General features: G+C 42.8%; 1 protein-coding gene across 5 annotated transcripts; it reads right to left on the reverse strand.

Annotated features, from left to right (window-relative positions):
- Positions 1–401: 401 nt before the first annotated feature.
- Positions 402–23,855, reverse strand: LOC106611641 (choline transporter-like protein 1). Of its 5 annotated transcripts, XM_014212063.2 has the most exons (16): positions 23,716–23,855; positions 21,919–22,008; positions 20,525–20,667; positions 13,862–13,998; positions 12,697–12,790; positions 12,030–12,199; positions 11,104–11,193; positions 10,735–10,901; positions 10,140–10,326; positions 9,688–9,856; positions 7,610–7,766; positions 6,665–6,748; positions 6,395–6,532; positions 5,567–5,803; positions 4,597–4,698; positions 402–3,393 (listed from the first exon to the last, which is right to left on the reverse strand). In XM_014212063.2, the coding sequence occupies exons 1-16, from the start codon at positions 23,830–23,832 to the stop codon at positions 3,370–3,372; spliced, it is 2,106 nt and encodes a 701-aa protein (XP_014067538.2). In that variant the 5' UTR covers positions 23,833–23,855; the 3' UTR covers positions 402–3,369. The 5 variants fall into 5 exon arrangements, with proteins under 5 accessions (XP_014067538.2, XP_014067534.2, XP_014067535.2 ...); XM_014212059.2 differs by having other exon boundaries at positions 402–4,698; XM_014212060.2 differs by lacking the exon at positions 23,716–23,855 and adding an exon at positions 22,753–23,111 and having other exon boundaries at positions 402–4,698.
- Positions 23,856–24,934: the final 1,079 nt, after the last annotated feature.

Here is a 24,934-nt window from a genome sequence, read left to right on the forward strand (position 1 = left end):
AGTTTGGGGAAGGCCTTTTTCTGTTTCAGCATGTCAATGCCCCCCATGCGCAAAGTGAGGTCCATGCAAAACGTGTCAAGATTGGTGTGGAAGAACTTGACTGGCCTGCACAGAGCCCAGACCAACACCTTTGGGATAAATTGGAATACCGACTGCGACCCAAGCTTAATTGCCCAACATCAGCGCCGACCTCACAAATGCTCGTGGCTGAATGGAAGCAAGTCTCCGCAATGTTTCAACATTTAATGGAAAGCTTTTCTAGAAGAGTAGAGGCTGTTATAGCAGCATATTCATTAATGCCCATGATTTTGGAATGAGATGTTCGACGAGGATGTCCACATACGATATGGCCAAAAGTATATATAAATGTACAGTACAATTAAGACAGTCAACGACAAGTGTACATTTTCCAATTTATTACCTTTATCTTTTTTTAACAAATATACATAAATAATAAATATAAAAATCAAACATTGTCCAATGTTAAACAACCTTACCGCAGAGAAATAGCTAAAAGCTAGTGTTACCAGACAATTAAACTGATGTGTTGCCTATTCATAACAGTATCTTTTTCTAGGAATTGTCCATTCCTGTGTGACAAGAATAGACGCGCAGTTTGTTTCCAAGAATGAAGAAGAGGTCGACTCATCTCGAAAAACAGTGGCTTTGTTGCTGAGTAAAGCTATTGTTCTATCAGTTAAGTCACGTGGATCTAATGCCGTAATATTCACACCCTACATATTGATGGCTCGCTCTAAAAAGGGAGCGAGAATAAAACCGGGACGGAAAACATGCAGGTTGTTTAATGGTCCATCGTTTAGAGTAGCTACTGGCTATAACAATACTGCCTCTTCCAAGTGGTAGGGCTTTCTGCGCCAATAGAAGCTGACAAATCAAGCCTCGCGTCTCCGCTGTTGGCAGAGCAGCTTGCTTTACAGGCGAATAAAATGTTTGAAAGAAAAACCAGAACTGAAAAATGAACACACCGTCAGTGTTCCCCCCTTTAGCGCAACAACGTCTCTGTCCAAGTTGTCAGTGTTTGAGTTTCCTATTGTGTGCATCGACTGGTACAGTTTGGCAAACAGAACGGCATGGGTTATGACTGGAGGTGCCCGATGGTCATAATCTTGGTCTTCTATAATACACATACCCAGATAATTGCAGAGTTATTAGTAGTGTGCCCTGTGTCATAAGTAGATTCCTTGATTGCACTAGGCGTCTTTTAGGGCAAGTTTGCTCACTTGGGAAAGTTTTGTCCTCTGAAAAATCTCTATAATTGTACTGACTGACCAAGCTAGACTTAACTATTTTACAGATATCTGAAATTGAGCTCAGTGTTGAAATGAATACCACCTTAGTGCAATTCTTAACATGCTTTGCGCATTAGATTACTGTGGCAACAATTCGGGTTGACCTTCATATGCATGCTCTTAATATTTCCTGGGCAAATCCTAGTGTACGGTCTAGAAAAGCGCACCAAAATACTTTAGTTTTCCTATCTTGAAACGTTGTTTTTGTGAAGGACGGCTGGCGCTTGTTCTCTCACACGAGAGGCTGAAAATGAAAGGTTATCATGTGAACAGTCACCTCACCTTTCAAGAACAATGAAAATATCCACCGGGATCACTTAAGTTTCAGAATACTATTCAGTCTTGTCAACACATTATTAAACTCCCATTAGAAAATAACTGCATACATCATAATGTGCAATTCATACCATTCTGAACCCCTTCACATAAACAAAAAAAGGTAGCATTTTCTGACTTAGAAGATCAATATAATAAGAAAAGGGGGGACAGTTGTTCTTCAGTCGCGTCGATGAATTCAGTGCTCTGGATATCAAATACACAAATCTACTGCAAAAAGAAGAGGAGACTTTAAGGCTTACAGCACTTCTACCCCCCATTATACACTTATGGGAGTCACATCACTAACCAATAACATAGTGGGCGCAGCCTATGGAACCGGTTAAGGCAAAGTGCAAGTTTGTGTCCCCCTCACCTAACATCACAGAGATGCTATCGCTATGCCAGGACCGTTTGTCTTGAAAAACTGTAGTGCAAGTAGGAAGACATTTTTGTAGTGGTAAATACTGAAGGTGTTGCGTTATTGCTTGAGGGCTACAAAGTCTGAGTTTGCTTTCTACTGAGACTTCCCACAACAGTGGAAGAGGACTCCAATTAGGTCAAATGTCCATCGATCCACATAAAGACTGACTGGTTTGATGAATAAACCAAGTGAATCAATAAACTAGGGCACAATTGGTTGAGTTCTAAGAAAAGCAACAGACTTTGCAGCCTTCTGGATAGTTCTCTCTGTTAATGTCATGTCCAATTCAAAATGAACCCTTAGTACCTAGTAGGTACACTAGTGAAGTGTAGCATAGTCAGATCAGGGTCAAACAAAGACAATTCAGAGTATGTTATTCTGTTCTTCTGAAATAGACTACATTTTCTGTGTATCATGTTTATTTAGACCTGTAGGCTATATTAAATAGATTTAGACTTTTTTAAATGTTGTAGATGTTCCAAAGGTCTGCATCAGTGGCTTGTAGGCTATGTGTGGAAGCCAGGAGATGCAAAACATGTTCATGTTAATTAACGGTCAATTACCATGAGACCAGCTGACAAAATTTCATGACCGCCGCAGCCCTAGTCCCTACACCTAGAAACTTCTCATGGTCCCTTGTATAGCTAAGAAGTAGTGTCTAGGTGTAAGGGGGATAAACTTCCAATCGGCAGTAACTTTGTCTCTGCGTCCCTCCAAACCATGGGAACTAGAAGTGGTCTTCCCCCTGCTGTTACACACAGTTGTATGATCGCATCCTCGGTTTCTGTACATCCCAAAAATGTAAGAAAAATAAATAATCACAGCCAGCCTTGGGGAAGCGATTTTTAAAAAATAAAAAAATGTTTAGAAGTTCGCTGTAATCTGGTAAAAATACACCTACTTTCAAAACAAAAACTCTTACATTGCGCACAATTCAAATGCAAACGTGAGTCTAACGTACTTAAGTTTCAGTGGTTGATTAAAAACACATCTAAGTGCTATATCATTGCATGACAAATGTCCAACCCAAAGTGTTTCAATACATTTTAGTACTGTGTTCGACTAGATGGCAATTATTTTTTTAGTCTTATAAAAAAGGACATCACTACGAAAAATGCATCAGCCTTTTAAAATATGCAGGGTATTTAAAATATGCAGCGCTTCAATATAAAGTGCTTCATTACATCGGTTTTTTGTTTTTTTAACAGTTTCTTATTAAAATATTGTATTCCCTGGAGTGAAACCATAGTAAACATGTTACACATTGGTAAAAATAAACATTTTGGAATGTCTTTAAAAAGTCCCATTAGGTGATTTTGGTCAAGCTGAACTTGTTCCTGGAGCCTGGAAAGCAAAGTCATTCAAGTGTTATTACTCCATTCACAGTATCGCATGCAGTCTTTAACAAAATTATGGAATGGGTGAAAAAAAGGGTGAGATCCATTTCCAAGCTGTTATGAAAATAAATTTAAAAAATGGACACCATGCAGTGGAATGGTGAGGAGGTCCATCTTGTGCCCTGAAGGCTGGACATTGAGGAGGGCTGAGGGATACACCTGTGTAAAAGCTGAATTGCTGCCATCATCAACACTGATTGTGCATTATGACAAATACACATAGCTTATTACTTTAAACTGTTAGGGGAGATACTACCTCTATAACTACCAAATTACAATAATCATTTTACCCATAATGCTATCTGAGTGCATCTAGGAGATAAGAAAAGGCCAAATCTACAAGTAAAACAGAGTTGGCAACTTCAGTAGCTCCTAACAGCTGTCTAAATAATTCCGGCAGGAAATCCAGTAGCACGGTACATTAGACGGGAAATATGAGTCATACATCCATCTCCCCATCGGCCCCTGGTAGAAAAAAAAAATAAAAAAATAAAAGAAACTGCCATTGTTGTTGCTCACTGCTGTTTACTTTTGGGAGGGGGGGGGCGGACTGTTCATTTCGTATGCTTCCTTTGTGTTCATTTGCGCCCCCATCTTTCTAAGCTGACAGCTGATTATCTGCACTACCAGACATGTCCTTCTCTACCAAAAAGCACCATGGTGATGAAAAGGCAACAAAAAAAAGCTAACAAAATGTACACTTCAGGTTCAAGATAGCCAGGAGATGAAAAAAAACTGAAAGGGATTGAATAGTTAGGTGAGAAAATAGTTAGTAGAGATGAGGGTGATGTCGTGGTTGTGCATTAGATAGCATGCGTTAGCTAGCATGCGAAGCAGACTGTTTAGGTGGCTTCGGTTGTGGCTGAGGCACGACAGCGGGGGAGGGTTGCTGGAGCAGCGTGGCGAAGAGGAAGAGTGTGGAGGTGGGCAGGTAGACGAAGAAGAAGAGGACCATGTCTTCAGTCAGGCACAGGATCAAGGGGACCACGGTACTTTGCTCCCCCAGGGCCCAGTCCACCAGCACCCCTGCCAGGAGGTAATACACATGGAACTCCTGCAGCTCCTCCCACTCTCCCCCGCCTCCATCCAAGCCCCAGCCCACCGCCTCAGTTTCTCCGCCCACGTCGCCGCCCCCTCCGCTGTCACTCACCATGGGCTTCATCTCCGCCCCCTCCACCGACACCACCTCAGTGGGCCGGCTCCGCCCTCGCTCCGCCACCCGCTCCAACTTCCTGCTGTTTTCCACAAACTCCTGCAGGGGGGAATGGAAAGCAATGTCACATACCATGTGCTGAAACGCACCCGTGTCGGTTAATATACGCTTAATTTACCATATGAATGCATTTCCTTCATCATTGAACCACAGAATCCTTGGTACTTAAGTTTCAAAGCAAAAACTTATATTCCTAATTTCCGTATTACTTATGAGTGCCACATAAGTTGCGTATTGCAACTTATATCATCCTAAACCTAACATTTCTAACTGGGCTATTCTGGCCTATTTATATAAAAAAAATATATATTATGGAGCTGCTGCTGAGTCCCAAACAAAGAATATTTTCAATTTCCTTTCAGCTTCTACATTTTTAAACATCCATCCAGAGAACTCCAGTCAAGAAGGCTCCCTTCTGATTTCTCCCACTACCTCTCATTAAATGTTCAAGGTTGTGTGCTACATGAAACAAGCCACTTTGCATATTTTGTGAGGTTTTTTTCCCCCTGATATGCCTGACAAGTGTGCTGACAGCTCTCCCAAAAGAAGAGCATAAGGTTACGGAAGAAAATAATTTCAATGCCACATTTTGAATACATGTTCATCCATGGATGACTGAGTTGTAGGATAAATGGAGCATCCAAAGATGCATGTAGTGAGGGGGAAGATACAAAGATAAAGAAACAGTGTGTTCAACAACTTAAATGAACAGTACGACCTCAACACTCAGATTTTTTTTTGCATAGATCAACCATTTTTGGTCCATGTCAGGTTTAATACCGTTCTACTGTCATGAGAATTGCTCATAGCCATCCCAATAAACAAACCACACTCCTACATACATGTGGAAATAGATAAATAAATTTTTTTAAATCCCACCAGTACACCATATCTTCGCGTAGCTTACCATCAGGGCTTTGTCCATGTAGAACTCTCTGCCCGGTGTGCCGTCGTTGTATTTGGTGTCGATGGCGAAGCAGAGGAAGAGCACGTCCACTACGATCTCGAACATGGACAGGAAGCAGTGGGCCACCAGGAAGGCAAAGAGGCAGACGATGATGAGGGGGAGGACCCACTCTGCGTAGTCCTGCCGGTAGTTAAGCAGCAGTACACCGGCGAACGCTGTGGACGTCACGATCAGGATCTGACCGAACACACATACAAGCACAGAAGATATGCATCAGTGACATGATGACAACGACTGACTGCATTGGTTACATCCTGCATTAATGCAGAGCCATCCTCTTACAAAAGTCAACCCCATTTTAATTCTTGAAACAGCTTAATTCTTAAAAAGCCCATTGTAAAGGGGGACTCCCGAGTGGCGCAGCGGTCTAAGGCACTGCATCGCAGTGCTAGAGGCGTCACTACAGACCCGGGTTCATTCCCAGGCTGTGTCACAACCGGCCACGATCGGGAGTCCCATAGGGCGGCGCACAATTGGCCCAGCGTCGTCCGGGCGCTCTAGCAGGCTGACCTCGGTCGTCAGTTGAACGCGTTTCCTCCGACACATTGGTGCGGCTGGCTTCCGGGTTAAGTGGGCGGGTGTTAAGCACGATTTGGCGGGTCATGTTTCAGGGGACGCATGACTCGACCTTTGCCTCTCCAAACCCGTTGGGGAGTTGCAGCGATGAGACAAGATCGAAAAGGGGGGTAAAATACAAAAATCCATTGTAAGTATAGGGATGAATGTCCACTACTCTGAAGCCCTCCATTATTCCAGCAGCCCCCTCACCTTGCCAAGGAAAAGGACAAAGTCTCCAACAGCGTTGATGGCCGCAACCCTCAGAGCGTTCTCCACCAGGATCACAAAGGCGTCGCGCGCCGACGTACAGAAACTGGTACTGTTGATGGCTGTCGCCGCGTACGCATTCTACACACACACACACACAGAGCGAGAGCGAGAGAGACTACAGTCACTACAGCGAACAAGCTGGATACAAAACATCTCTTCATCCATCCTTATTTACAATGAGCCAATTAGGGGGAAAGAAAGAGCGCCTACCTGATTCAAATAGTTGAGGCACTTCTCCAGACACCACAGGCAGCAGATACAGGTCTTCAACATGCAGCGAGCACATGCATTTTCCTGTGAGAGAGAGAGAGGAATCTGAGGTGCACTACTTAAAAAAAATAAATGGATAAATCGATTAGAAAAATGTTCCCCCGCAGAGCTCCTGAACTTGGTTGTCTTACATCTCAACGCTAAACCAAAAGAGAAGCAGGCGTAGACCCAAAGTCAGATTGCTGTGCCGAACTTTAAAGCTCTCTTTCGGAGCATCACTCATGTAAAGTTACCTCCCCTCTCAGAGCTCTAATGTTAATTTATCCCTTCAATTCAGTGTACTGCAGGGTGTCTCTCCATTGATCAAGTCAATGAACAACACTTGGGGCGTGACAACAAACAGCAGGCTAAGGACAAGACACTAGCTTACGTCACCCACCAAGGAGAATAAAGCAGAATACCTATAAGAAATAGCATGATAATAATATCGTAATGTGGTTATCTAATGTGTTTATCCTAAATGAGTAACAGTTCAAATCTCGTCATTATGTCTAATTTATGATCCAAACCAACAACCCTAAAAATCGTCAGCACCGTACCAAACCCAAACAGCTCTCTGAACCTAAAATACATTGTAACTCTGTATAGGACTTTACAATAAACATTTTCCCTCCATTTTCTTCTGTAAACTGTCCTAAACGGATCAACCAAAGATAGGCGGCATAAGTCATTATAGCCTATGCCATGTCACAACTGATTTGACACCACAAACATGTTGGCATTGACTGCAATTTCAATCTACTGTTGACAAGCCAAAAAGCTAGCCTTGATTAGCTTGCACATCACTCAGGACAGCATTTTATTATTCTCCATACAATAAAATGAGAGACAGAAAGACGGAGAGGGAGATGGAAGAGCGAGAAGAGCGTAAATGGTGTGCGTTACCTTGCCCTTGAGCTGGTTGTGGACGTACATGAGGAAGAGGCGTGGGATCTTGACCAGGGTGATAATGAAGGAGCCCTTGGCCACGGTGCCCAGGTGGTACCTCATCAGCCTCAACACTGACGACAGGATGGGTGTCACCGGAAGCTTGTTTTTGTCCCTGAAATGGGGGTGGGGGGGGACGACGAAGGGTAGCGGGAGAGAGAATACCATAAACCACCCTCGTCACCACTGACTTCTCCGAGGCCTTTGACAAAAAGCCACCAACCCGTGGCCATTGGACTGGGTGTCAGACCTGCCCCCTCACTGCGTGGCGCTGCAGTTTTGTGACCGGCCGCAAACAGGTACACTACCGAGACAGCCTGTCAGACTGGCAGGAGCTGACGGAAGGCGTGCCTCCAGGAAATCTTCCTTGCTGTCATTGACAGCGCGTCCCTAGGCAATCGACAGTAGGTGGAAATATGTTGGCGATCTAAAATCTGGTCCACACGTGCACAACAGGTTACGTCAGCACACCACAGCAGGCCCCAAACAAATTCGACACATGGGCTCATTCAAGCAGAATGTCACTGAACCCTGCCAAGTGCAAGGTCCTATCAGTGTCCTTCACAAGAAATCCACCTGTCCCATGCCCTCTCCAGATCGAGGGCCAGAAGCCCAGTGTGTAATAGCGTTTTGATTATTAGGATCTCATTACAATTACATTTTAGTCATTTAGCAGACGCTCTTATCCAGAGAGACTTACATTTAGCTACTGCACATGCAGCAGCTACTCTTCCTGAGGTGTACATAAAACGTACAAATACACGACAAGTACAGAACAGTTATAGACAAGAACAAAATATATTGCATTCAATTCAAAATAAAATAGGAGTTATACACACACAACATTAAGACCACCTGCTTATTCCATGACAGATCCCTTATTGATGACACTTGTTAAATCCACTTCAAAACAGTGTAGATGAAGGGGAGGAGACCAGTTCAATAATGATTTTTAAGCCTTGAGACAATTGAGACATGGACTGTGTATGTGTGCCATTCATAGGGTGAATGGGCAAGACAAAAAATCTAAGTGCCTTTGAACAGGGTAGGGTAGGTGCCGAGCGCAATGGTTTGTGTCAAGAACTGCAACGGTGCTGGGCTTTTCATGCTCAACAGTGTCCCCCGTGTGTTTCAAGAATAGTCCACCACCCAAAGAACATCCATCGAACTTGACAACTGAGGGAAGCATTGGAGTCAACATGAGCCAGCATCCCTGTTGAACGCTTTTGACACCTTGTGGAGTCCATGCCCCGACAAATTGAGGCTGTTCTGAGGGCAAAAGGGAAAGGCACTACTGCATTATGTAATTAGTTACAAAACAATAGAAATACAATTGAGTATTGCTGCTGTTTGTCTGACATCTAAACAGTCCATGATCAGCTCTGTTGACCATGACAGCATTTTGCAGAGAAATGGGTTGAGGTGCAATATACCATTTAAGCTCTGAATGACGTGGCCCATTGTTTACCTGGCAACGACCACAAGAGCGTTTCAAAGAGTGGGCAGTCAAAGTGAGCTCATATGAATATAATCTCCCTGCCCACTCAGCCTGTTATACCCAGAGAAAGGGTATAATTTTTTCAATTCTGAGCATTTTAAAATATGTTTTGGTCATTCTATTTTTACTTGGGAAATAGGATGACTGTGCAGGACCTTTAAGAACGCAGGACATTTACTTTTTTTACGCTTATTTTTTTTATTTTGTTGCCCTTATCCATTAATATTTTGTATGCTCATGGATTTCAGTTTGTATTAACTACTATATGAGTGTAAGAATAACAATCTTCAAAAAATATGAGTAAATTAAATGAAGCGACAGTGAAGGGAGGGGGCAGAGAGAAGTTTAAATTGACATTCCTGTTATTCTCTCTAATTTCTATATCTCTGTGATAAAAAAAAAAATCTAGGTATTTATGGGTTAAGCTAATTTGTGACAGACAATAAAATCAAATATTGTTACTAAGCATGATTATAGCCAATATCCTATCAAATAAATACATTTGTACATAAATCATGAAAACATTTCTGAACCAGACCTTGTGAAGTAGTACGTGACCACAGCCCCAGCTACAGTCATCTGCTGGCAGGCCAGGATGAACTCACTGATCCAGATGAGGCCCACAGCGTGGTACCACGTCATGTACTGCAGAGGCCCAGTCAGCTGGAACTCTGTCAGACCCGTCTCCTCGTTCTGGACCGGGTTCCCTGAGGGGGACATGTCAAACTCAGTCTAGTGGTCGGGACTAGTTTGGAAAAGTTCCTGAATAAGGCCAACCTAGTGAACTGAACCATACTAGTGCAGTGTCCTGTTGTGTTGGAATGAATCACTTACCTATGTAAAGAGGTTTTTCCCTCTCTCCTGTTTTCATTCCCCTTCCCTCTCCTATTTATACCTCCCTTTTTCCTCTCTCCTTTTTCGCTTCAAGCACATTCAAAAGAGGACCACTGCCTGCCTGCCTGCGCCCCCGGGACACCCTCCCTCCCTCACCGGTGGTTCCGAGGAAGAGCAGCACCAGGCTCCAGTAGAGCCAGAAGAGGAGCAGTGCCAGGAAGGTGCAGAAGGGCTGCAGGGTGAGCAGCGGCAGGTGGATGAACACCTTGCCAGCCACGTGGAACAGGGCGATGGTCAGCGCCACGCGCTTCCTCATGAAAAGCATCAGCAGGAGAAGGATCACCTGAAGAGAGTGAATCAGAGGATGAGACAACAGAAGAGAGAGAGGAAGGGGATAATCAAGCAGACTTTCAGAGGTAGAAAGAGAGGGAGAGAGATAAGGTGGGAAAAGGATGCAAGTGAGTGAAGAGAAAAAAGCAAGGTGGGACATCGGAAGACAAGAGACCGGAAGACAAAGGGTAGGAGAGAGAAAACAAATGGAAGATGGCCAAGAGGAGAGAGAGTGAAAAGAAGGTGAGAGTCAACCAGGAGGGTGTAAGGAGAAAAAAAAAAGGGCAGTGCCAGGAGTTTGAGATTTCAAAGCAGCACTAGGCATTCAAACCAAAAATGTCACAACACCCCACCCACAACGTACAAGGCTTGGTTGCCCCCAGTCTCCCTTTCAACACACACAAACACTAACTGTACTCACTGTGAATACAGTGGCAGCGATGGCGTACACCAGCAGCGCCTGGGCATAGTCCCTGGACATCTCGGCTTCCTTCTTAACATCTTTAGTCTCTGTGGTCTCTTTAGATAGGGTCTCGTTGACATTTAACCGGTGGTTTATGTACAGCCACCACAGAATGCTTGTGCCCGCTACAGAAAAACAGGCTGCTTTTAAGGTGCTGCATCATTGACAGATTGAACAGCTGCACACTGCTAAATGCAAAGAGGAACAGCCAAGAATTATCATAGTTTTGCACTTAACATTCATTCTATGTCATTGTTTTCAGTTATCCTTGATTGATCAAAACCCTGGCCAGGAAGTAAGGCCAGGAGAGACAGGAAGTGAGCTCACCCAGAGAGCCCAGGAACACCGTGGCAGTGAGGATCCAGACCAGCACAGCAGAGATGTAGCGGATGATCACCATCAGGATCATGGAGAGCACTGCAGCACAACACAGGCACAACGGCACTTAAACTAACCTTTAAAAAGACAAATCTAGTATCAGCTAACCCTGCCATCAGCCTCAACCCTACCCCCCCACAAAAAACATCAAAACTGATCATGAATAAGCACTCAGGAGTTCCCCAAGTAAGGATCAGCTCACAATATTCAAATCCTTTTCCTTCCAACATTGAAAGCATACAAAAAAATATAAAAAAATAAACCTGTCCTTGAATCGACACATAGGAGAACTTTGTCCAACCCTAACCCACATGTACTCTGAAGGTGTCAGCTTTAACTCACAAATGGACAAGTTCATGGCTCCCATGGCATGCCCTTTACCTTCAAGCCTTCTTCCTCTCATTCCAAAGAGGGACTACAGTCTCAAGGGAGACTCAAAGATGTGATGACATTGCTGTATTTTCCACCCAGCGCTGCATTTCTCCACCGTCCATGTCTGACCTACAGTAACTGCCTGTGTACTGACACATCATACCGATATGGAGAAATCAGCAGAACGCACTAGAGCAGGACAGATGTTTCCTATGCAGGCTTATTCTTTACTGGCTCACATTAGGGAAGGCTCAGAGACTAGTGGGCCCCAGAAATACAATGAAGAGTCAGGTTATTCACTCCCACTGGGTTCAGAGACTGAGGCCCTGTCCAGCAACAGCCCGTATCCCCTTGCCCTGGCTCTCCATCTGAAATAATTGGATAGTAATGGCAGTAGTTCAACCTTAACCCCGATTGGTGGAGATGTCACCATATTGCTTATACCTATCCAGCCTCCCCCTGAGATACTGCTGACAACAAACCCCTGCAGATGAGGTCATCACCTAGTGCCAGCAGGCAGAGGCCCACGATGATCTCCTTGCTGGCCATCACACCAGCAATCAGCCTGTGCAGCACGCTGTTGTCGCTCACAAACGTCACCACAGCCTCGGCAAACTTGGCATAGCAGGAGATGTCCACCGGCGTGCAGCGGTTGAACACCGGGAAAGATTTGCTGTGGGATGGAGCGAAGTAGAGGTCAAATGTCACATGACCTGGGAGGTTCTCTAAAACAATCTCTGATCTACACAACTGGTTAAGTGAAAGTCCTTTAAATGGGTCTGAATGAGACGAGGAAAGGAAGCAGTCTAAGACTATTGAAATAAGTGATGGGGGAAAATAACCAATTAGTTAAATAAAATATATTGATACTTTGAATCCAAGTACTGATTTGTAGTTTTTTGTTTCGCTAGGTAGCGTTAGCTAGCGCTAGTGATCTGTACCTGCGTCAAAACTCAGGTATTTTTCATCCTATTGCTTGTTCTCCACCTTTTTAAAATAGTGAGCACCTATTTCCATGACTGATCAAAACTCATTTTCTCATGCCTTCTCTCATCTCTCTGTAGTAGACATATAGTGAGCAATATGTTTGGAACATTAAATCGCAGTACTTAAAATTGTGAAATATCACATTACACATTGAAATGCAGCCCTAATGTTAAGTCTTCCTACCTTGGTGGAACTGGAAGTTTGGGACATTTGTCAAACCTCTCTGGAAGGCTGGGATATTTGTGGCCGGCTAGCTCGTAGGAGCACAGCTCCGACCCTGAGTGAAAGAGACAAATATTTTTTAAAGTGCAGCCATAAAAACACGCCAAGCAACACAAGGATCATTAAATGAAATTCAGTCTCCCCAAAAGTGATCAAAGTTATTGCACAATATCGTGTCTAGACCAAAATATCCTGATCCAGATTCCATCATTTCCCCTTTATGCAACTGAGCAGGTTATGCATAATGATGGATGAAATCGCATTTCCTCAAAATCTCATTAACGGTGTTATGCTCACCGCCCCGGGAATTCAGAATCAGCCAGTCGAATCAGAACACAAGACCCCTTGAGACAGCAAAATTACATAAACCCAGTCCAGTCTATCATGGGGGCATACATGGTGTGTGTGTGTCACGATAAATATATACAGTACTGACAGTAGACACACAAGCCTAGCTGAAGGACGGGCTAGGGTGGCACAAACAATAGAACCCATACAGCAACGGGTGAAATTGTCCTTAATGGTGCCTTTGTTAATCTAGTTCGCTCTCCACATGTGCCAAGGTGCCCCCACTGTGCCAGACCGTGTGTGTGTGTGTGCTGAATGAAAAGACAGTATTAAGGGGTCGATGGCACACAGGGTCACGGGCATGTCACCGTTTGTGGAAAGTGTTTGTCGTTCCATAGGATGGCAGTGAGTCACTGTCAATGACGTGATGGATGGCTGCTGTAATGATGACCTAGTAGCCTTCTGTTGATGGGGGAAGAGAAACACCTGCTCCTCATACCACGCGACAGTCTTGAGTTGATTTTATGCCTCCTCATCTAAAGATTTGTGGTGCTAAAAAAAACATACGGATGTGTGAGATTGTGACGACTAAAATTCAAGAGCTTCCATTCGTAACAAATCATGACATGCCCGCTATCGACAAGTAGATTTTCAAAATCAATACCTTGCATGTGTCGGGGGCCACAGCATGACCAATAGAGTTACTGAGAGGAAGAGAGACTCAGCGAATGGTTCAATACGCTGTCGGTCTTATGCTTTTGTGTGGTTTGACGGCAGAAAAGTGTAATGCTGACAGTGTTCACTCCGTTTCACTCGGGGGGCCCCCCATTTTACTCACCGTTGTGCATGGCAAACCGCTTGAGGTCCTGATATGTCTTCAGCTCTTCATCAGGACACACGGACACACACAGGGCCATGGACTTGATCTTCCTCTGCACTATGTCAATGTTACACGGGTCCAGGAAGAACACATATCTACAGACAAAAACAAACAAAAAAAGACAAAGATGTTCTTTATCAACGCCTACATAAGGAATGAGTAACAAGGGATGTGAGAATTTCAGCAATTTGTTTCTGATCATTGTCAATAAAATCCATTTCCCTCATCACCGATATGAGGAATGAGTCACGAGAAAGAAGGGAATGTGAAAATGTGGGCGTGGGAACGTGATATTGAGAGAGGAAAACAAAAGCCACAAAATGACCTGAAAGTCCTGAAGCCTACACCTCCCCTCAATGTCCTGTTCGTTTTGGGGACAACGCAAAGCACAATGCCTCCACAATACCTTATTCACTGAGATATGATAAAACAAATGGCACGAGACAAGAGAGCCTTTGGCTGCTGATGCTGTTGGAACAGGTCCATGGGACTTGGCAAGTGGAACGGAGAGAGAACGGAACAAGGACATTTTTATAAGAGAATCCTTCACTGTAGTCCATCTGTCTGGTGATTTTATACACTACGGGGTGGGTACCTCGCCTGCCCACACACACTTGCAGGAGCAATTGTCCTGGGTGTTGCACACAAAAGCTGAACATGAACAAAAATATACATAGACAAACATAACAATGCTGGGAGAATGAAGTCAGTAGTGTCTACATTGGTGAAGCCCAGTCTATGTCTAGGCCAGTGTAATTACACTGGTCCAGACAAACGTCTCGGTCAGGTTAAAGTGAACATAGTCCAAATGAACTGTTCTGGTGATTTATAAGCAGGCTCAGTGGTTTGCACTGCACACATGCTGGTTGAAAGGAAGACCGATATGAAAATCAAGTCACTCTGGATTGATCAGAATAGTCGAGGGCAGTTCTTCCTAACAGCTAAAGTTAGGATCGGGCTTGGATAAACTGATCCTGGATCATCAACCAGCAGCCATGGCCAGAAGAATAGGCCTACAGCATTTTACTGTTTACGTTTGGCCCCTGCCTTGTGAGTGAGGAGCTGCTTAATAGTATTAGCCAAATAAACCCTGACCAGTTATCCCTTAAGCTGACTTTGTTGTCACTAATGATCGCATTATGTGACACTAGCCTATACCTCGCACAGGTAGGTCACGTAAAAGGTTGCTGAGGGCAGGACTGAATACAGCACCGAACACAACCTCAACTGAGCCTACATTTAACCACACCAGCAATGATGCTAGACTTTTTTCACCAACGAAATGGCAAAAACTTGAGGACAAACCATGTCTGACTACCACCAAGAAAGCAATACTTTATAGACCACTGCTGTGTTATTCTGTCTAATGACATGAAGAGAAGATCTACCAAGAAAGATTATGAAGTGAGGGGAAGCACAGAGCGCGACAGAGAGAAACAGGATTGACAGCTGTGTAGTCCTTAATTGAATCCCATGACAGCTGCATTCTCAACGGAGTTCAGCATTAGGTGGTTGCGCTTGAGGCGAGTGCCGTCAGTCAAAACTCACACCCTCTGCGGCCGATAGGGCAAGTGTGTATGTATGTATGTATGAGTTCTCTCCTTGTTATCAACCTTATCAAACCCCAAACTGACAAAACAGCCTTCTAATGAAACCATCTTCCACACACACACACGCTGGGGCCAGCATTAAATCCAGTGATCTGTCTACAGCGCCTGTCCATGTGTATGCACCCATCCTGGTATTCCTGTTTGAACCAGAAATGCTATTTAAACGCATGTAATACTAACAAAATAAATCTGACATGAAAAAAATGGACTGGAATCTAAGTTTGTTGTATTAGTCACAATTTAATCAACTCAAAGTTCTGTCAAAGTCATCACACTATTTCGTTGCTGTAGCGCCGTGATAACCCGATTATTGTGGCGACGAACAGGGAACAGATTCAAAGCTAAACAAACAGAGAAACAAATAGGCCTAGTAGCAGAGATTCAGTCCCAAATCCCTGTGAATCTGACTAGGTAATCCCATGCACTCGCTTTTGTTACTGTAACATGATGGAACAATATTGAAAATGTATATTTCTTAGAGCGTGTTTGTAGGCACAACACACAGTGAGATGTTTATATGCCTCTACCAGCACCACAAAGCTGCAGTACCTTCAGAAAGTATTCACACCCCAGGACTTTAGCCACATTTTGTGGGATTCAAATGGATTTGTAATTTTTTTTTGTCAACAATCAAGACAAAAATACTCTGTCAAAGTGGAAGAAAGAATTTTTCTACAAATGTTAGAATTCATAATACATCTTGATTAGATAAGCCCCTGAGTCAATACATGTTAGAATCAACTTTGGCAGCGATTACAGCTGTCAGTCTTTCTGGGTAAGTATCGAAGAGCTTTCCACACCTGAATTGTACATTTGCCCATTATGGTTTTTCAAAATTCTTCAAGCTCTGTTAAATTGATTGTTAATCATTGCTAGGCAACCATTTTCATGTCTTGCCATAGATTTATTTTGTAAATTTAAGACAAAACTAACTCTGCCACTAAGGAACATTCACTGTCTTGTTGGTAAACAAATCCAGTGTATATTTGGCCTTGTGTTTTAGGTTATTGTCCTGCTGAAAGGTGAATTCATCTCCTGGTGTCTGGTGGAAAGCAGACTGAAACAGGTTTTACTCTAGGATTTTGCCTGTGCTTGGCTCCATTCTGTTTATTTATTATTTTTCTCATTGAAAAACTCCCCAGTCCTTAACAACAAGCATACCAATAGCATGATGCAGCCACCACTATACTTCAAAATATGGAGAGTTGTACTCAGTAATGTGTTGTGTTGTGTTTTCCCCCAAACATAACACTGTATCTTATTTGGTTTGCCACATTTTTTGCAGCAGTACCTTGTTACAAACAGGATGCATGTTTTGAAATATTTTTATTCTGTATAGTCTTTCCACTGTCAATTAGGTTAGTATTGTGGAGTAACTACAATGTTGTTGATCCATTCTCAGTTCTCCTATCACTAAATTAAACTAACCATTTGCTTCATAATGAAATCTTTGACCGTTTCCTTTCTCTCCGGTAACTGGAATGCCTGTATCTTTGTAGTGACTGGGTGTATTGATACACCATCCAAAATGTAATTAATAACTTCACCATGCTCATAGGGGCGGCAGGTAGCCTAGTGGTTAGAGCGTTGGACAAGGTCAAAATCTGTCGTTCCGCCCCTGAACAAGGCAGTTAACCCACTGTTCCTAGGCCGTCATTGAAAATAAGACTTTGTTCTTAACTGACTTGCCTAGTTAAATGAAAATACAATTATATTTTTTTTAAATATTCAATGTCTGCTTTTTTTACCCATCTACCAATAGGTGCCCTTCTTTGCAAGGCATTGGAAAACCTCCCTGGTCTTTGTGGTTGAATCTGTTTGAAATTCATTGCTCGACTGAGGGACCTTACAGATAATTGTATGTGGGGTTCAGAGATGAGGTAGTTATTCAAAAATCATGTTAAACACTATTGCACACAGTGAGTCCATGGAACTTATGTGACTTGTTAAACACATTTTTACTCCTGAACTTTAGGCTTACCATAACAAAAGGGATCGAATACTTAGACACAAGACATTTCAGCTCTTCATTTTTTATTAATTTGTAAAAAAACAAATGTAAAACTGAATTCCACTTTGACATTATGGGGTATTGTGTGTAGGCCAGTGACCAACAAAATCTACACCTAGTCAATTTTAAAATCAGGCTGTAACAAAATGTGGAAAAAGTCAATGGGTGTGAATACTTTCTGAAGGCACTGTAGTTTGGAGATTTGTGAATGTGAAATGGACCTTTTCTTCAGTAACTGCGTTGAGAAGTCACTTGTAGCCTACACATGATAGTCAGCAATCCAATTTATAGAAGTTACACAACTAAGTGATGTTTTCTAATGGAGACTTTACATTAAGTACCGTAATTTCCGGACTATTAAGCGCACCTGAATATAAGCCGCACCCACTGAATTAAAAAATATATATTATTTTCAACATAAATAAGCCGCACATGTCTATAAGCCGCAGGTGCCTACCGGTACATTGAAACAAATGAACTTTACACAGGCTTTAACGAAACACGGCTTGTAACAAAAATAAATAGGCTTTAACGAAACACAGCTTGTAACAAAAAATTTAAAATTAGCAGTAAGCTTTGTCTTTTTGCACCGAGTCAATTCCTCACGCTGCTGTTTCCAACGTCTTATCATTGACTCATTAAGACCAAGCTCCCGTGCAGCAGCTCTATTTCATTTTCCAACAGCCAGATCAATCGCCTTCAACTTGAAAGCTGCATCATATGCATTTCTCCGTGTCTTTGCCATGATGAGGGTGACAAAATGACTACCGTAATCAGAATGATGGTAAGTTTGAGAGCGCTCGATTTAATCTAAACAGTAAACAAAAAAGTTGTTTGACCTTAACCCGTTCGGCAATTTCATTGGTCTAATGAAAGCTTCATGCCACCAAAAAACTGAGCACGTCACAGAATGTGTTTTTTTTGGAGAGTAAAAAATTGAAAGCGGGAAAAATCCATATATTAGCCGCGTCATTGTTTAAGCCACGGGGTTCAAAGCGTGGGAAAAAAGTTGCGGCTTATAGTCCGGAATTTACGGTAGGCTAAATATGGTAGGCTGCTTGCATTGTGAAGACTGGTCTAATATATGAATGATGCCAGAGAGTTGATATGTCCAATTCATGCAGCTTGTCACACCTGCATATCTTGTATCTTTGCATAAGTGCGGCATACATTTTTATGTTACTGGTCCACGAGTCCCCCGTCATTATTTTTCCTCATGAAACGGGAAGGAGCTTGGACGGGATGTCCCTGGATACCGGTCACCTGTATTCAACCCGTGTGCGTGTCAGTCATATCAATAGGCCAACCCTGTCAAGGTACTTTGATGAAGCACATCATTGTTGGCTTCTGTGGTGATAATGGACCCGGGGGGGGGTTAACCAGTGAGCCTGAAAAAGGTCATCAAGGGCAAAAAGATGTTGAATTTATAAATAGTTAATAAAGCCGCTATACATTTTTGAGGGCCTGTAAATACACACACACACACACACACACACACACACACACACACACACACACACACACACACAGACTATTACCCAGGACTAGAGGTTTGAGGATGATTTCAAACTGGGCAAATGAGTGACTATCAAACTGGCTAGTCACGGGGGTATCAATCAACACAATAGCCATGTACAACAAAGGGTCCAATATCCCTATAGTTATTCATTTCAAAATGGCCTTGCCCACAGGCATGTTTTTACACAACCCTACCACAAGGATCAAGAGCACACTACAAGTGAAATCAGCTTACTCATTGTTGATACAACTCTCCACTCTAAAATGGAACTGTAGACAGTTCAGCACAAATTAACTGTGTGGGTGTTATGCTCAAGTCAGCCAGTTTGTGGTTGTTCCAAAGGAAGAGCGAGCAGTGTCGTCATCGCCCCCCACCCTGCAAACTGCCACTGCTGCGGGAAAAAAAAACTCCTTGGGGAGACCGAGCCAAGTGTTGCAGAGACAAGGCGGTGTTGGCACCACCCGACAGCAGAAACAGAGCTGTAAACAACGATGTATGGAAAGAAAGCGAAGAGAGAGAGATACAGATAAACAGAGAAATTGAGCAAAGGAGAGCGAGAAAGAAAAACAGAGATAGAGAGACCGAAAAATAGAGAGCGAGAGAGAAATACAAAATAGAGACCGAGACTCCCAGCCAATGACATCAGAGTGTTGGGTGACAGGGTCCTTCCTTGTGTCAGCCAGAACCCACTCCTGAAACGTCTTCCTCCGCTCACTTACTAACTGTCACAAACTGATACCAAGCCACTTTCGTTCTCCACACCCTATGATTACCTATAACTTACGTCTGTAAACATTGGCAGTGCCGCATCTGCATTTAGAATCTTTTAAGAACCTTAAACGCATAACATCCAGACACATTAACATGATGGGTGTTCATTAGGAACTAGCATCATGCTTTCAAATGATGAACAATTCCATCTTCCATTCTTTCATCAGTCTATCCAAACGTTAAAGGGAAAAACATCAAGCCAAGCGATTTCAAAACCATTAATATCTCTTCAGCGGCACAACCAAAATAAATAAATGCCCCTCTGCTGATGACTCACAGGTCTGTACCACTAGCCAAGCACTAAGCACACAGTCAATCCAAAGGGGGGGATGTAATCAGCAGATGAAGTGGGCTGAAATACCTGTGTTCCGAGGGCGGCGTGTGCAGTAAGTACATACAATTCAGCGTGACAGAACGTCCTTATGCCTCTGCATATTTATTCAAGGTTTTATTTATGCTAGATTCCCGTAGGCCAGGGGTAAAATTATTTAAATTTGACATTTCTATGGAACCAATGAGCAACGGGGCAAAGCTATTTCTTAACATTTCTCAATAATGGCCTAATTCACCCTAACATTTGTATTTGTAAACAGAGTGGTGGGTTTTGGCAAAATGGCACTGCCGCTGAGCTAAAAGAGTGAAAGTTAGGTGAGAAAAAGATAGGAGAGAGAGGAGTAAGATTGAAAGTTGGGCGAGAAAGTAAGACTCACTTTTTGTCCGTCTGATCCAGTCCACTCAGCCTGACCCCTTCAATCTGCTCATTGCGCTGGCCGCAGGTGTTCCCGTAGCTGTCATATCCGAAGACCAGGCGGGCTGCGCCCCCCGTGGCAATGGTGAACCCAAAGATACTCCCCTGAAAGAAACATTAGCATTCAATGCTGCAAATTCAATACACTGTGTGTGTGTGTGTGTGTGTGTGTGTGTGTGTGTGTGTGTGTGTGTGTGTGTGTGTGTGTGTGTGTGTGTGTGTGTGAGACAGTGGGGTATGATTGTGTATAAATGCATTGTTGACAGCTATAAAATGTAATGTACCATCCTGACTGTCTAACTGCGAAGCTTACGGATAGTTTAATGAAAAGCACCACTAAAACACCAACAGCCAAATCCTGCTGACCGAGCAGCTTGAAGTGACCTGTGTTTTTTAAAGTACACAAATTAAAATCACAGAAATTGAATTCTAATTCATTTGTCCATCTGTTACAACAGCTATTCTTATTCTACTCTCCAAACAACACACCAGACATTTTGGGAGAGGCACAGGGTCATCTGCCGTGCAGTGCCAGTGTCCCTGGAACTATTTAGGGTGTATTAAGTGTCTTGCTTGAAAGGCAAAACAGTAGGCAATGGAAACCATCTGAAATAAATTCCTATTTTTCCTCCTTCGCCAGGACCGGGATTTGAAACAGCCAATTTCCATCTAACTGGCTACTGGCATCTAAAGCTACTCAAATGCAAAAAGCTTGAGTGCAAACATGGGCCAAAACCTATTTTTTTTGTGTGTGTGTGTGTGTTTTCAACATCATTCTTCAAGTCACTCTTTACTCAGTTGTAGATTCAAACAAAAAGATATATTCACTCGAAGTATAGGCTAGTAGGCATATGCTGTAGCAAATATAAAATATACTGATATTCCTAAATAATAGGCTTACGTCGATGAAAACCCCTACTGTACGTAACAAGAAACACGTCATTCCATGTCTGTAATAGATAGTGCTGCATGATGTTGAAGTGTGTTCACAACATAACAGCAGTGAAAATGACTGGTAAATTAATCTCTTCAGATGGGTTTTGTTTGTTTCATAAATTTTAGCCATATGTTAACCATTCTCAAAAGTCAAAGTACTCTTCAATTTTACACTTCAGTAGGTGTTATATGTCTGCATGCTTGTAGCTAACTGGCTGAACTGAGGCAGTGTTGCAACCTGACTCAGGTGACACTTGTCAGGCAAACAATCAGCTGGACATTTAAAAAGAGTGTCATGACAAGTTAAACGTCTTCGTTGATGTGAGCCTTGTCTCTATTGTGTTCTAACCTATACATTTCTGTTTTTAACATTGCTCTTTGTTTGCAAACGTCAAATGAATCGGCATACTGGCTACTTACCATTCCGACGCAGAAAACAGTAAATAAAAGGAACCACGGCAAATCCGTGCAACTTCGATCCTCCAAGGGTTTCCATTCTCTCTTTGTCCTCTGGAAAACAAAATACCAACACATCGGCAGTGCCACATTAGCAAATAGTCTATAGGCGTCTTCGTCAATTCAAATCGTGACAATGTAGGCTACACAAATATTATTTCACATATGCCACAAAAAATGTCCCTCAATGGAACGCGCCCCGTCTAGCAGTCACCGTGAATGTCATTAGGCCAAGTTCTGACTTCCTTTGTCCCCCGCAATTTCACTTTGACATCTAATTTTCGTAGATAAAGGCTATTTGTGGCCGACTGTAAAGAAACGTCGTTACACTTTGCGTTGAAAACAAAAATCACACTTAACCATACTCTCTGCTTCATTGTCAAGGCACCGTTCAATAGCGTCAAATCTCGCACATTGCGAGAGGTGAGGTTTGTTTACAAGGCTAACGGTGTTCACGAGCTATTTATGGTATGCAAAACTGCTTTCAAGCGGTAGCCCGTACGAAACGTCGGTGGTAATGCACTAGAAAACCATAAGACAAATTATTGTCCCATTGTAATGAAGCTACAGCCTAATATTTCATTTTCGGTTTCGATAATAATAGGATTACACTAGCCTTCCCCGATGAACATAGCCTAGGCTTCTTATCTAATCTGACTGGGGTGGTGAGAATGGTCATTGGATGACAGCGGTCGCAACAATGTAGCAGCGTAGCCTAACCTCCGTTCCATTATGTTCCATTTGCGACATTAAAACAATGAATGCAACATAGGGATGGGGGGGGAATTGGTATCTTACCTCTGTGCTACCGCAGCATCCCATTGCAGGACAGGGTTCGATTTTCGAATAGCTCAACGCTACAGCGCAAGAAAAACAATAACCCAAACTTGCAGGGAGTTAACGGTATTATGTTTACCCCGCATTAATTGCGTCGCGCCGATTTAAACGATCTGTAGATTAGAAAGGCGACACAAATGGTATATTCCATCCGAAATGCATACTAATATCGGTCTCCTTCCTCCAGGTATAAGGGATTAATACTTTAGGATTTATCGCACCACACTTCCTGGGGGGATTGTGCAGGTGCAGCCGGAAAAGGAAGGTAGCGTCCATTCATCTCATTGAGCCTGCGCATTTGGCACGCGACTAGATAACAGGAGGATGGCGGGACGTTGGGCGGAGCGCGCGATTTTCCAAACCCGCCGCCTTTTTGTCGTTGTATTACCCGCCTTCTGTCCATCCACTGTGACCACACATGATGACGCACTGGTACATAACAGGCTATAAGAAATGCTGTAAACTAGAGATGTTGTGGGCCTAAAACGACATGATGCACATATTACAATTGTAAATGGCTGTAGAATAGCTAAGTGGGCATGTTCCAATAAAAAAATGTTGTGTCACGATTATCAAATTAAAATGAACACAATGGAAATGACAATTGCTGTTCATCTAATTCCAAATTGGCTACAGTGAACAGTAGCCTAATAAACCCATAGTATACACATGAGTCTAATACATTTATGCATTTTTATCAGCCAAGAGATGACGCTCCAGCCTAAACTACTTGATCAATATTCTATCAACTGCCTATTTCGTTTTTGAAAGATTCATTTGTTGACAAACTCATAATCAGAATTAAATGAATACAGTAGACATACCTATCTAATGTCTTTCAATCTGAAAAAATAACCACAAATCACTTTTCCCAAAACTTTTCCTCAAAAGTTCCCCACAAAGATATATTAACGCCTTCCTCACTCTCATACGGTATCCAGGACTTATCTGCATGCTGTAGTCTGTCCCCAAATACGGGTTGTCCACCTTTTTCCTGGGCCTCCCTTGCTGAGACCCGCTTGTTGGTCTTCTCTGTTCCATCTTCTAGGCTGTGTACAGCAATGGCAGGGAGATGGCAGTCTGAGGGCCAAAAAAAGGGGCCTTTGTTCCATTGTTTTCTGTTGTACCAGGGAGAGAGTGAGTAGTGTGTGTGTGCGAGCGTGCGCGAGCGTGCGTGCACGTGGTGTTTTTATTTGTAAGGCTGTAATGAGTGAGTGTGCATTATCAGCCTGTGGCACCCCTTTCTCAAATGTAGGGAGTGTAGAGGTGTGTGTCCTCATAACAAGTGAGTGCTTTGTTTTCCTTGTCCTTTTCGATTACCCTTTCATGTTTTAATCATCAACTATATGGCTACAATGTAGACAAAACATTTCTTAACAGATGAAGTGTTCTCTGTGTTTGTTTTAATGAAATTTACATCATTTAAATCGATTAATGAGCAACATTTGATGAGTTATCATTTTGTAGATGATTTCTCTGTGTACAGTACAGAGTGATGAAGTGGTTTAATTTCTTTCCATTTTGGTTTCCACCACTAGAGAGCAGTCACACTTTGTGAAAAACATTGAAAGTTGGAGGAGTCAGCAAAGCAGTAGGGTTACCCAATCCCAGCAACAAAAGGTAAAATGGATAGGCTGGTCAAAGATTCAGTGGTGAAATTTCTGCCTGTTTTGGTGGGATGGAGTTTTGGCCTGCCTGCGGTAAAATAGTTTAAAGACCAATAAGAAAGAGAGTTCCAAACCTCTCAGCCAATAACAGCTAGTTTTCCGTTTTCCCCTCCCCACTCAGACCACTCCCAGACAGTTGCTCTTTGCTAAGAAGCTACTTTTGTTTCTTTTAGACCATTTACAATTAAAACAATCACAGTAAGGTACTTAATTGTTACCCATAAATTATTTGATATTGAGATAAAAATGGCTGCATTGGACCTTTAATTTACTGCAATGTAAGTTGGAAAGAATTGAGTCACCAGTCACAGATCAGTGTACTCCAAATGTTGGTGCTTAATAACATTACATTTTCTGTACTGTTATTTGTTTCACAGTACTAGGCTTCTGCAAATATTACTAATACATTCTTCCCATCTTTCACATTAATTAAGGGAGTGAGGCATGCACTGCAGATTTCTCCTGATGCCTATAAT

The sequence above is a fragment of the Salmo salar genome, chromosome ssa09 (assembly GCF_905237065.1).
Source record: "Salmo salar chromosome ssa09, Ssal_v3.1, whole genome shotgun sequence".
Taxonomy (NCBI): Eukaryota; Metazoa; Chordata; class Actinopteri; order Salmoniformes; family Salmonidae; genus Salmo; species Salmo salar.

Bases quoted from the DNA above. Each gene is read 5' to 3' on its own strand.
- LOC106611641 (XM_014212059.2), bottom strand. From the start codon at position 23,832: ATGGAACAGAGAAGACCAACAAGCGGGTCTCAGCAAGGGAGGCCCAGG. The intron at 13,999-20,524 runs GTGAGTCTTACT...TTTTGTCTGTAG, and splicing joins CTGGATCAGACGGACAAAAA to ATATGTGTTCTTCCTGGACC. The intron at 5,804-6,394 runs GTGAGGGGGCTG...GTGTTCGGTCAG, and splicing joins TTGTCCTTTTCCTTGGCAAG to ATCCTGATCGTGACGTCCAC.